Source organism: Penicillium verrucosum (assembly GCF_028828655.1).
Source record: "Penicillium verrucosum strain IBT 35672 chromosome Unknown utg000003l_segment0_segment0, whole genome shotgun sequence".
NCBI classification, from domain to species: Eukaryota; Fungi; Ascomycota; class Eurotiomycetes; order Eurotiales; family Aspergillaceae; genus Penicillium; species Penicillium verrucosum.
The window spans coordinates 3808456-3820890 of record NW_026643212.1 but is presented as its reverse complement, the minus strand read 5'-3'; the positions used below and the strand labels follow the sequence as shown (position 1 = coordinate 3820890).

At 50.1% G+C, this 12435-nt stretch overlaps 5 protein-coding genes across 5 annotated transcripts; 2 read left to right on the top strand and 3 right to left on the bottom strand.

The window, feature by feature from the left end:
- Positions 1–631: 631 nt before the first annotated feature.
- On the bottom strand, positions 632–7115 carry N7516_009050 (putative ubiquitin-protein ligase E3 component (UBR1); the record flags this gene model as incomplete). The annotated part of the gene is made up of 2 exons (XM_057221769.1): positions 632–899; positions 961–7115. The coding sequence occupies 2 exons, from the start codon at positions 7113–7115 to the stop codon at positions 632–634; spliced, it is 6423 nt and encodes a 2140-aa protein (XP_057072041.1).
- Positions 7116–7841: 726 nt separating this feature from the next.
- Positions 7842–8521, bottom strand: N7516_009049 (cytochrome b-c1 complex subunit 9; the record flags this gene model as incomplete). Its single annotated transcript, XM_057221768.1, has 4 exons — positions 7842–8061; positions 8138–8186; positions 8269–8354; positions 8513–8521. 4 exons carry the CDS (start codon positions 8519–8521, stop codon positions 8002–8004), a joined length of 204 nt encoding a protein of 67 aa, XP_057072040.1. The 3' UTR covers positions 7842–8001.
- Positions 8522–8819: 298 nt separating this feature from the next.
- Positions 8820–9473, top strand: N7516_009048 (putative RNA binding protein Pym; the record flags this gene model as incomplete). Its single annotated transcript, XM_057221767.1, has 1 exon — positions 8820–9473. The coding sequence occupies one exon, from the start codon at positions 8820–8822 to the stop codon at positions 9471–9473; it is 654 nt and encodes a 217-aa protein (XP_057072039.1).
- Positions 9474–9646: 173 nt separating this feature from the next.
- On the top strand, positions 9647–9847 carry N7516_009047 (uncharacterized protein; the record flags this gene model as incomplete). Its single annotated transcript, XM_057221766.1, has 1 exon — positions 9647–9847. One exon carries the CDS (start codon positions 9647–9649, stop codon positions 9845–9847), a length of 201 nt encoding a protein of 66 aa, XP_057072038.1.
- A 213-nt stretch (positions 9848–10060) lies between these two features.
- Positions 10061–12358, bottom strand: hem14 (oxygen-dependent protoporphyrinogen oxidase; the record flags this gene model as incomplete). The annotated part of the gene is made up of 4 exons (XM_057221765.1): positions 10061–10885; positions 10954–11667; positions 11733–12056; positions 12191–12358. The coding sequence occupies 4 exons, from the start codon at positions 12356–12358 to the stop codon at positions 10061–10063; spliced, it is 2031 nt and encodes a 676-aa protein (XP_057072037.1).
- Between the last annotated feature and the right edge of the window lie 77 nt (positions 12359–12435).

Genomic DNA, 12435 nt, shown 5'->3' with positions numbered 1-12435 from the left:
TACTTTAACGGAATATATATTAAGTGCACCACTTTGGCAATAAACGCCCAGGATATGTGCCTTTAAACTTCAATGTGATCATTTTCCCCATAAATACGTGTAGAGACGAATATTTATTGATACCAACATGTCTTATATATATATATCCCAGATGCATGCACGGTGTCATTCAATAAATCAACCTACGCGCAGAAGCGATGAATCGTTCTAGCAATTTCAATATTTTCGCTTGGTTATAGCACTACGGCACAAGAGCGAGAGAAAACGCGTGTTGACCACTACATAAGGGGGAGTATACGTAGCAAAACATAGTCTTATCAGCGACATCAGGGGAACCTAATAACACATTCACAAGTCTAACCCAAAATTGAGGTGAACGTAGCTTGGTATTTTTGAATCATAACTACCGAGTGAAGCTATTGATGAAAAGCATGTCCGATATACAGTGAAAAAGAGACGAAAACATGGTAAAAATCCACAGTAAGGAAAGGAAAGGAAAGGAAAAAGAGGCTAAACACACACACAATCACAATCGTTTCCAATTCGCCATCAAAAATTCAACAGTAAGAAATCTAAGCACATGCACACCAACAAGCGCAAAAAGAAATCGCGTTTTTTTTGTTTTGGTTCATTAGATAGTCTCCCAGCCACCGCTGTTGATCTCTGACTCCAGCTTACGGCTGATAGTCGCGGGGATCGCATGTGACAGCCAGACATCGCGTAGTAGCCGGTCATAGCGCTTCTGGTTGAGAATAAGCTGGCGGTTACGGCGGAGACCCGGGTCGACTTCGCCGTGGCGGTCAAGGTAGGGCGCGTAGTGCCAGGATCCGTTCTTGTTGTGCAGATAGAGTACTGTGCATTTGCGAATATTGACGAAAAGACCGACGTTTTTACCGCATCTATTATGGAAGATTGATTAGCTGGAGAGTACTTGCAAATGAAGCGGGAGGGTATAATTACTTTTGAAGATGTTGGTTGCAGCCGCCAAGCTTGTTTTCCATGCAGCATACTGCCTGTGAGCAGAATATTTCTCCACAGAATAAACAGATACTTGGATCAGTGAGCTCCTTCTTGGAATTGGGGCAACGGCGACGGTTTGCCTCTTCGATCAGGCTATCGAAGTACTTGGGTAGGCCGACAAGCTCAAAGATAGCAGGGTGCGACAGGCTGGGCCAGAGCCGGTGGTCTTCGAAGCGGATGCCTGAGCGCGAGGCGTTCCAGTGGAAGATCCATCCTGAAATTACTGCGTCGAAGGGGCTGTTTGTTTTACACGCGGGCTTGACAGACATAAGAATGTCATCAATGGAAGGCAGTTGAAGTGCTTTGGTTAGGCGCGCAAGCTCAGAGGACTCCACATCGGCGAACCCTGTGTTGGGGAACTCGACGCCGTGTTGGACATGAAGAAGGATGACTGCCTTGCGCAGGAATACTAGTCCGTAGCTCGTAACAAGTCGCCGGACGGCAGTAATGACGCTTGGGGTGGCAGTTTCCTCTCCATCTTTGACGTAGCCACTCTCAGCGGGGAAGGAGGAGCCCTCAGCACGGCCGACAGAGTTCGCCTTTAGTTCAGCAACGATCGAGTCGAAGAACTGCTTGGTCACTCCGAATTGTTCTTCAGATACATCAGCAGCCATAACATGGTCCTCGGGATGGCTGGCGAGTTCCTCCTTCAATCCCAGTGGCCAAAGAATGAAAGTGACAGCGACCTTAACAATCTCGGCCACGAAGCACATCCGCACAAGATGCCTGATGTCAATGTTAAGTACTGGAAGCAGAGACAAGGATGACTCTGCGAGGAACACAAAGGTATCAACGGCGAGTAGAGGCTCGATGTTACGGACATCATTAAGCAAAGGTGTGCCACTCAAACAAGGGTGCCCGACAAGTAACTGACAGATCTTTTGGCGATGCATCTCCTGGAACTCATTTGTCGGGCGGCCTTTTGACGGTCCCGTCGAGTGAAGACACCCAACAGCAGCATATGTTAACGCCGTCTCTGATAGAACACGGAGATGGGTAAGCGTCAACGAAGGAATTGTGTCGAGCAAGGTCGAGCCAGGCTCTGACTCGACACCACGTTGTGCGATCTCCACTGCAGCTATGCTGAAGCCAAAGCTGCGAATTAGAGAATCAGTATGTACAAGATCTTCGTTGGCGTTCGCCTCGGGAGTGTTGTTAAACATCGAATGGACATGGTTCGTCTTGAATGTCTTCTTCAGTCGCCTGTAGCTCTGAAGCAGTTCCGACATAGGGCTGTCTGAGGGAGTCGACACGTGCTGAAGTGGGCTGGAAGGCGAGAGGTCTTCGGTCGGAGGGAAAACACCTGGCATTGGCACACGCGCTGGCATGATGTATGGTGCAGGGGCAGTTGCTGGGAAAGACTCGACCCTCAGTTGATCAATATTGGTGGAAAGGGGAGAGGCCAGGCTCTTAGACAAGTAGTCGATAAATATGTCAGTGTATGGTTGAGGATGGGCCTTCTCCTTCTCCATGAGGACTGGGAAGTTTTGTTGCTGGTTCAGGGTGTGCTTGAGACCCAATTGCATCCACTGGTCGAATGATTCAGAGGGACTGAGCGGAACAAGGGGAGACTCTTCCTTGCCCTTCCAAGTAATGGGGAGGAATGCATTTCCAAGGGCTTTGCAGAGAGGACACACAAACTCCTTGAGGCTGGTGTTCTCGGGATGGTGACGCGCAATCTGCTGGGTGTGGCGCCGCTGCGTCGCGGTAAAGTACTGCTCAAAACAGGAGTAATGCATGATGTGGCCACAGCCAGTCGTCACAGGCCCACGGAGGGTACTCTTTGCGTTGAATCCTTTACTCAGCCCAATCTTTTCGCTGATGAGTTCACCACCAGAAGAGTCAAGACGCTTGATGGTAGTATGGTTCTCTCCAGATACACCAAATGGTCGCACTTCTTCGGCAGACCTGTCCAGACTTGTGGGTGTTCTGAGAACCTCACGAATTCTATCGGAGTCCCTGATATCGGTCTGCCGCAGAATTATGCTGTCTTGAACCAAGGCAAATGTACCGTAGAGCCTCGAATCGCTGGTCTCTTCCTGGCACAAGATACATGTTCCGCTAGGGTACTTCCATAGCTTCTTTTCTGGGGCAGCGTCTGTGTCGGACCCGAGATCGCTGAAATCATCTTCACCCCAATCGATGTTACCCTGGGTGTTCAAGAATTGTTGCTGCTGCTGCTGGAACTGCGCCATGACCTTGGCTTGCCTCTCCAGTGCTTGCTTCTTCTTGACCTCCTTGTCGTGATCTGCATCAATTGCAGGGGAGTTGGTGTCGATTCGGTCGAAGGGGAACTTGAGAGACGCAGTTGCCGATGAATACGTGCGAGGGCGCTTTTGCCACAGACGTTTGAGTATGTGTCGGATTTTAGGGCCAGATGCGGTGAATTCACTCGTCACGGAAATTCTCTCCAATAAACCGACAATGGTCAAATGACCAGCCTTGATCTCTCGGGTCTTTGACAAAGCATTCCAATTGAATGAATTGGAATGCTCTTCTACCATATCGGTTTCCTCAGAATTATCTTCTAACACTGCTGCAAGGATAAGATGCAAAATCACTTGAAGGAAAGTCTCAACACGTGTCGGTGGGATAGTCGGTGTGCACTCTTTCGATGAAATGACATATTCCAAGCATTGGTGGACAATCTGTGCAAACAGCATCGTGCCAGCGAATCGAGAGAGATCTGAGAACACGCCGGAGCTGATGGGCCGGAGTTTTGGCTCAAAAACAACGTCAGATGCATCCTTGCCTGTCCTTTTCGCCATCCATTCCTTATAGATATTCTCTGCCTCGTCTCTTTGGTTCTTTGTGTAGTGTGCGCTGTATGGATCAATAAGATCGAGATGTTCGGGCTTCAACTCGAAGGTACCAGAGTCACTCAAGCCCTCGGGTGGGCGGAAGTTGGCGACATCTTCCAACACATCTTGGAACATGTCCGAGTCCAGAAGCTTGTCGCTAAGGCGGGTTGAGAGGTCGGAGAAAGACAGCGGCTTGAAGCACAAGACATGAGCGATGTCACGTTTGATGTTTTCGTGAGTGAGGTGAGTGCTGTCATCGATGGCAGTCAAAGATGTTCGGTCCGTCAGGAGGATTACCAGTAGATGCACAAATTCCTCTGCCACATCCACAATCTGGGTATCTTCGTATCCAGGACGGGGCATGTAGTTCCGAGCCATCCAGTCAACCATGCCAAAGCGGTGTGCAATGGAAGCAAGAACTCTGCTAGGGTCACAAGTTACTAGGGCAGTCTGGAGGAGGAAGATATCTCTGTAGTAGGCAAAGTCACGAGAAGAGACTCCACGGTACTGCGACATTTGATGCCGAAGACTAAGACCATTGCGAACCCACATGCCAGCCTTCATTTGCGCTAGCCAAGCACAAACTCGCAGTGGATAGTCAAACATGGCCAGAAGCAAGTCCTCCGGTCCAAGGCCAAGCAGAACATCATCAACGCTACTAGGGTTGGTAGCCTTGGCGGCATGCATCTGACTCCTCGCGGCATTGGCAGCGTCAAAGAGAACATCACGCATAGTCTCGCTGCTTATGTCTCGTCCGCATTCAACAAGCCATGACAATGTGTAGTGAAGGGCGTGGTGGAAACTGATAGATCCACGTTCGACCACGAATTCAACCACCCGGTGGCAGGGGACTTGGCCGGAGGCACCGACCTCAAAATCGAAAGGTGGCAGTAGCTTGAATCTTACTTCATCCTTTATTTCTGCCTGGTCGAATCTCCTGCGTTCTACGCCAGCTGAATGGAGAATCGCAGTAGTAGTGGTGGTCTCGATTGCCCTCAGAAGGTTGTCACCGTTGTCCATTTCAGGGTCGCGGAAAGACTCGCAGAATTGGCGACAAAGTCGGTTGATCTCCCGCATGAGAATTGACGCACTGATCCAAGCGTCCGTCTCGTATTCCACATGTTCACCAACGGCGCGGACATTGGGGCAAATACCCTGTGACAGCTTGACGAGATCAAGGAATTGAGGAAGATATTGTTCCTCGGTCCGCACACGGTGCTGGACATATTCGGATTGGAGAAGGTATCGAAGGTCAAGGAAGAAGTGGTAGAGACGCCTGTTTGTAACCGAGCCAGCATCAAACGCCAGCGTGGCGTGCGGGTTGACAGATTGCGGTTCACCGACTTGTCTCGTAGTCAAGAAGGTATAGAGGATAGACATCACCTTCGTAAGGAAATTGCCTCGCACGACGATCTCTTCAGTGATGGAGGGAGTCGTGAGAAGCTGCAATGAAAGGTTGACAATCGAGTGGTCCGGCTCTCGGTCCGCGATGAGGTACAGTTGAGCCAGAGCTGTGTACAATGCAGACAAACGAAGACCCATGATGCGCTTAAACTGAGGAACATTGACAACAGTGCTGATGTAGAGGTCACGCAAGTCGGTTCGTGTCTTCTTCCACAACCTCAGGTCATAAAGCACCAGCCAGTCTAAGCGAGTACGCTGCCAGAGGTCTTCATATGGAGGTACTTTTTCACCTGGAGCGGGAACGCTCGGTCGGACTTGCCAATGACTTTCTGTGTTCGAAGGCCTTGGCCGGTGCGAACCAGGAGTTCTGGGGATATGGATATAGTCACTAGCGCAGGATTCAGGGCCAGGGCTTTGAGATTCAGACGGGCCTCGTTCAGCAGAGGTCCGATCTGCGGTTTGAGCCGGTGCCGGTCGAGGAGGTGTCGGCTGGGCGCCAGTAAGTCCGTGGAGAATGCGCTCTGCGAGAGCAAGTTCCTCATCTGCACCCGCCAAGATCATATCTTCGTCTTCTTCCTGATCACGAGAGAGTTCGAGGTCCATTTCATCGTCATCTTCATCATCAGCATCCTGGGCTTCGACATAGTCTTCGTCTTCATCTTCATCTATGACATCGTCGTCAAGCATATCTTCTTCGTCATCATCGGCGGTCAGGATGACCTGACCATGATTAGGCAAATTAATCATAAGCGTGCGACCTGGAAGGTTCTCAGTCCGCTGGTGATCATCAATACCCCTCATGCCGATATCTTCGTTATATGCCCCACTGCCCTTTTTCCAGGGCGTAAGCATTTCTTCGCAGATGATTTGCCTAAAGATTTCATTGTCTTCGAGGATTTCACAGCCGGCGATATCAGCCAACCACTCCACTATCGTGGTGCACATTTGCTCGCGGAAAGTATCGCGCGCAGAGCGCACCGTGACGGTAACCTTGATCTCCTCAATTACCTTCGAAACACCTAAGAGTCTATTCAGATCCCTGGAATACTTGATTGCACTACGGCCCATATCGTTTGTTTCATGAGCGCAGGCAATTCCAAAGCTATCTCGTTCACGGCAAGCACGCGTGACCTGATGAGAGACATCCCGAATTGTATGCTTCTCATCATTCCACAGCATGACCACAAATTCCGGGTCTTCTTCCTCTTCATCGCCAGCGCCATACCAGCCCGGACGCAAACGAGAGGCCTCCTCGTCTTGCATGATACCCTCGACAGTCTTCGGTAGCCGCAATTGCTCCGGGGAGCAAGAGATGACATCACAAAAGTAATCGAGTGCCCGGGATATAGTCAAGCGGATCGAGGCCACGAGCTCAGAAGGCAATACCCGCTGTGCTCGTTCCTTACCCTTGGTATTACCGCTATCGGTATGAATTGCGCAAAACAGCGGAAGGCGCCATGCTTCGTCATCACCACAGTCACAGCAGCCACAGTTTCCGGAGGAAAGAGAAATCTGATATTGATGTCCGGAGTGATCCGAAGAATCGAAGCATCGACTACACAGCACACATGTATCATCCGCTGCACATGTCACGCATCGGTATGTGGCTTCCCCGGCACGGAAGATATGACCGCAGCGCTTGCCCCGCGCTGCCTCACTGTACTCGGCTCCTTCCCGAGCACCTTGGGCCTCCGCCAGTTTCCATGGTCCGGCCGGAGTTCCTTCTGGGAACAGCTGTTGTACTAGGTCTGTGTTGTGTCCGACAAGCGATCGGAAGAGAAGCTCTAGCAGGTCCTTCTCGGCAGCGGGACCATAACGCAAGTTGTGTTTCTTGGGCAAACTGAGAAGACCCTCACCGAGCAGCTTCTCACATTCCCCGAGCTTGAGCATGATTTGTCCGTTGTGGCCGGTTTGTGGTAGCGGCCGCTCAGGCTATCACAAGTGAGTGATGGAACGGAGCGCCGTGGTTGCGACAATGCGCTCAAGGTAGTAATGGTCCGACGCAGGTAGTTTCTTCGCGGGTATGCAGGCGGAAAAGAAATTTTCGAGTGGGAATTCAACAAATCAGTCCGGACCGAGTGGATAGAGTTCTCAGTTGTAGTTCACGTTGCTCACACAGTGATACTTTGTAGTGGGGGGAAATGAGAGCGACGGGTGAAGGTGGACCAATGCAGGCGAGCAGATCAGCACAGATACGGTGAAGTCATACGCGATTCAAATTTGAATGTGGAGCTCAAGGCCCAAATGGTCAAAAAAACAAAAATATAAGAAAACAAATTAGAAGTGTTTGTAGAAATCAGAAGATAACATTTTTCGTTATGACATCGATGGAACTGGCCTTTCAGTAAACGCCACACGCTACGGCCTGACCTACAGAAACCACGCCACCCTTTGAACATGGAAGTTATGAAAGAGAATATATAACTAGAATATATGTATTCGGCGCCTCTACACTTGACGATGTTAGACTAATGACATGATTTATTTGGCTCATGATATTAGGGACGTCATCTAAATGAACATTCTTCTGTCTTTCGATATTCATTTTAGATCTCTTTTTAGGAGTCGTTTGAGAGATCGTATGAGATGTATACGAAGGCGGCAAAAAGACATAAACCGTACAGACCAGGGAGATTGAAAGCCAAAATACAGATTTCCATCTATCGCGTACAAGCCCACATATGGGATGAGAAAGAACAAGCACGAGCTTCGGTGGCTTTTCCATGCCCCTTTACCCGTAGTAAAATAAACACAACATCACTTTCGGCAAGTGCATTTACTCGTCATCCTCCTCCTCCTTGACCATGTAACGGTGCTTAATGTCCTTCCATTGGCGCTGTAACGTGAGATAAATAGTCAGCGTGGGTCCTAGCCTCGGGTATTGTAGTCCATCGGGAAGGAGGTTCACATACGCCCTGGTTCCAGCTATCCCAGACCTTGTTGGAGGTCATGTCGAACGCACTGTTTTGACAATTGTATGGTCAGTGTTCTGTATTAAGGTGTATAGCATGTCGAACATGCTCGGAGACTGGATGTAACCCACAGCTCAAAAGCGAAGGCGCCGGCAAAAGCAGTGGTCAGGAGAACAGTGTTCTTGCGGATGAAGGTCCTAAACACAGTGAAGAGTGCCTCGGTTAGATTTCAATTGGACAATTTGGATCGCGATCGTAGGACCAAAGAAGGGGAGACATGCGAGTAGATAGCATTTGCGAACTGTAATGAGAGGTTAGTCAGTGCTGGACATGGCAGTGTAAATAGGAGCAGTGGGAGAGGGAATATGGACATACGCCAGCCATTGTGAGAGATTGGGGTGTTTTCACACGACCTAAATTAAAGGATTCGAGAGGAGGATGGGGCAACGAGAGTTGAAGTTGTGAGGGTGAAGTTGCGAAGGCTGAATCTGCGGGAATTGCCGGTCCGCTGATTGGCCGAGCCTCCGGCCTTCCGCACTCAACTTTCAATGCTCGTGTTGTTTTTCACTTTGGATCTTTAAAGATACTCATCTTTGCCCTGGAGCTTGACTTTGTCAAGTGGCTATCATTTATTCTTTATTTCACACCTCCATTACTCAACTTTGGCTCTACACACCACACCATGGCCTCCAACGTCGCGAGGTCCGGCATCACCACCGATGCCCAAACCGGCGAACGATACATTCCCTCCTCGGTCCGTGCCGATGGTTCAAAGCGCAAGGAGATCCGCGTGCGCCCCGGCTATAAACCCCCCGAGGATGTCGAACTTTACAAGAACCGGGCAGCGGCGGCATGGAAAACTCGAGGAAAAGGCGGGGTGCCGGGTGCGGAAGGATTGAGCAGCGAAGAAGACAAGACCAAGGCCGCAGTGAAACCAACCACCACCACCTCCACTGTCGCCAGCAACAAGAACGCCAAACGCCGCGAAGCCAAGCGGAACGCGAAAGAAACCGACGAAGCCGGTCCCACCGCTGAGGGCAAGGGCGCCGAGTCAAACAACTGGCGTGTCCCCGCAGCCACGGCCGCACCTAAGGAAGAGAAGCCTGCTGAAGAACCGCTTGATCTCGAAGCCGAGAAGGAGAAGAAAGCCCGCAGTCTGAAGAAGAAACTCCGCCAGGCGCGGGATCTTCGCGATAAGAAGCAGCAGGGAGAGGCCCTGCTGCCCGAGCAGCTGGAGAAGGTGATCAAAATTCAGGAACTTGTCCGGCAGCTGGATATGTTGGGGTTTGATTCCAATGGCGATAGGAAAGATGGGGACAGCAATGTGAATCCTTGAGTGGCTTTTTGAACCTTCAAATGCGGGGTCAAACTAGATTCAATATCCTACATCCATGTGTCGAGTATATGCTAATGTGCATATCATTGTCATCGGGGCTTCCTGCACACACCCTGAGACATTTTTTGGGGCCACCAGACTATCACACGTGGGGTGCGAGAAATATTACCTATATGGCAGGGCACATTGCAACCATTCGGTTCCAGCCTTCCAAGAACCCATCGCTTCGCCTGCGAGGGACTCCGGATGTTGTCACCGTATCCGCTATTTCGCCCATCGGAGGTCTGGGTGCTCTCGCCCTTGACTCTGAATTGGGACCAGAACTAAAGGGGGTAACAGACTTCACAAATGGATCGAACTCAACCTTGTGTTGACCGATGTTGACCGATGTTGACCGACCATGGGCTAGCAGTGAATTAGACATTAGAAATTGACTATATGATATCCGGCCAACGCCGTCGATTTGCAAATTACAACAAGAGACAAACTATTAATACAAAGATACATTTAATATACATGGCTGCGGCCTTCTCTTGTGTGCATTCCCAAGTACAAGTAGTAAACCCACATGCACCAGTCACATAATATCAGATTTTGGAGTCAACCAGCCGAACAGGGGACGTCACAATGCCACCCTCGAGTTTCCAGCGTCTATAATCAAAGGGGGTCCACGGACGCCACGGACTAGGCTCGTCATTGAGCCGGTTTCTTCCAATGCCGTAGGTGGCAGATAGGATACCCTGCCTAACACAATCGCCCACACCTACTCCATTATACCAGTTTCCCGCAAGAATAAGACGGTTCCTGTACTCCTTGCGAACTGTGTTCGAGAGCGTATACATGCGGTCCAGATGGCCGACTGTGTACTGGGGAATAGCGTTTTTCTGGAGACGACTTCGTGCGGCAGTTGGGGTATCAGTGATGTTCATGTGTCTCTTGAGCATGGCGCGGGCCATTTTCACTGCGGTGTCGTGGTCTGGATACTCCTCGAAGCCATCCCAGTAATGTCCACCTAGCATGACAGTGAGTTTCGTTCCCGGTGCAGAATCTTGGCTGAGTTCAGATGACGAAGGATCCGTTCCTTTCCCTACACTAGAGGAGGAGGCGAATATGACGCCAAGCCCACATTCTGGGTTCTGTTCGTAGGGTATCGAACGCGGTATGAGGTATCCAAAGCCATCCTCAACCGGTAGAAGGTTGGGATTTGGGTAATAGAGATTAACGACCATTGCCGTCACGGCGTAGTTCTGTTTGCGTAGTAGATATGGAGTCAATCCGACAGGGCTTAGTTTGGCCGCTGACTGCTCAGGTTGGCGCATGATGTTCGCAAGTGCAACTGGAGGAATAGTGGAGATGACATATGCATAATCAAACGTCTTGACTTGACCATGTCTGGGTGACCAATATTCCATCTATTGACAGTCAGCATAAATCCCGGAACTCAGGGATATAGGTTGGCAATGCAGAATGATACACTTACCGCAATCTTATTAGAACTTTCCCATGCACTCAAAGCTTTGATCTCCGTGTTCATTCGGAAGCTGACTTTCCCGGATGCTTTCAAAGAAGCGATTAGTGCCTCAATAAGCTGCGCAACCCCCCTCTTAAATGTGAAAGTAGTAGCTCCAGCCGCAAGGGCTTCTAAATCATGCTGATGGCGCATTAATTCCGGGCCCGCAGGCATGACGTCTATAGCCATAAAATCATCCATACTCCGAGTCTTTGTTTTGGAGATCGACCTGGAGATAAGAGATGCTGTAACTCCACCAGAAACCAAGCCACCGACGCCTCCAATGCCTCCCTCAAGGTTGCGGATGCTTCCCAACAGTGTTTGGGCACTCAATCGATCAATGTCACCTGCATAAATTCCATGATACACAGCGGAAACTAGATTATTTGCAACATTGGGGCCAAAACGACGTCCGATGAAGTCTGCAACAGACTCATCCTTCGCCCATTCAGTTGGGTGCCGGGGCGGAGCGAAGACATCTTTCGCTATCCCTGAAAGCAATTTGCTAAATACCGGCTCCTTCAGACTATTCACGAAATTGTCAACGTTCTCCCCGAAAGAAAGATCTGGCTTCGGCGCCGGCACGCGAACGAGACGGTCCGGGTAGTAGATGTAGCGATTCTGAGCCGCGGGGCTTGTGCTCGGGGTAACAATGAGGTCTTTATACAATCCTAGATTTGTAGCCTTTCAAAAGGATCAGCATGTTAAGCTATTTGAATTAGAAGTAGGTCCACGCCGGCAATACTCACCAGGTAAAGCAGAGGGAGCGACCCTGGCAGCGAGCTCTTTAACGTCCGCGGCCCATACTCGAACACCACATTCCCACCATCGACAGGGACTGTCTCGGAGTTGATCCAACCACCAAGCCGGCCTGTTTTCTCAAACACGTTGATTGTTTGACATGTGGGGTCTTGTGCGAGTTGCCAGGCGGTTGTGAGGCCTGTGATGCCACCGCCCAGCACGGCGGCAGTGTATGTGCGTTTTTGACCATTGAGAAGATTCAATTGCCTTTGCCTCGGTCTCAGTGCTTTAGGGACACATGGTAGCCGCATCTCTGCTGATCGGAGCAAGGTCTGGTCGGTAGTTGGTTGGGGAATTCAAGCTAAACCCGAAGGTCCTCGGAATCTCCCGTCCTTACTTAAGCTACGTGGGGAGCCCTTTACAGCCCCGGAGATCACCAGGTCCTCACCACCCTACAACAATCTACCAAGTTTGGACAATGTTCATGAGACATTCGCGAATTCATCTTCGCTTCGTTATTATTCTTTTGAAGATCAACGGGGGAATCTATGAACAGGACAGATAATAGTATCTGAAATAAAAGCAAATGCATAAAGAGTATGAACGCCCTTCCCTCCAGCCATTCCTCGTTCATTGGTCAAGATCGGATTGTACATGGTATTCTTCGCTTCGGAAGCAGACTGTTGTGGGATGTATGTTTTTCTGGGTTTG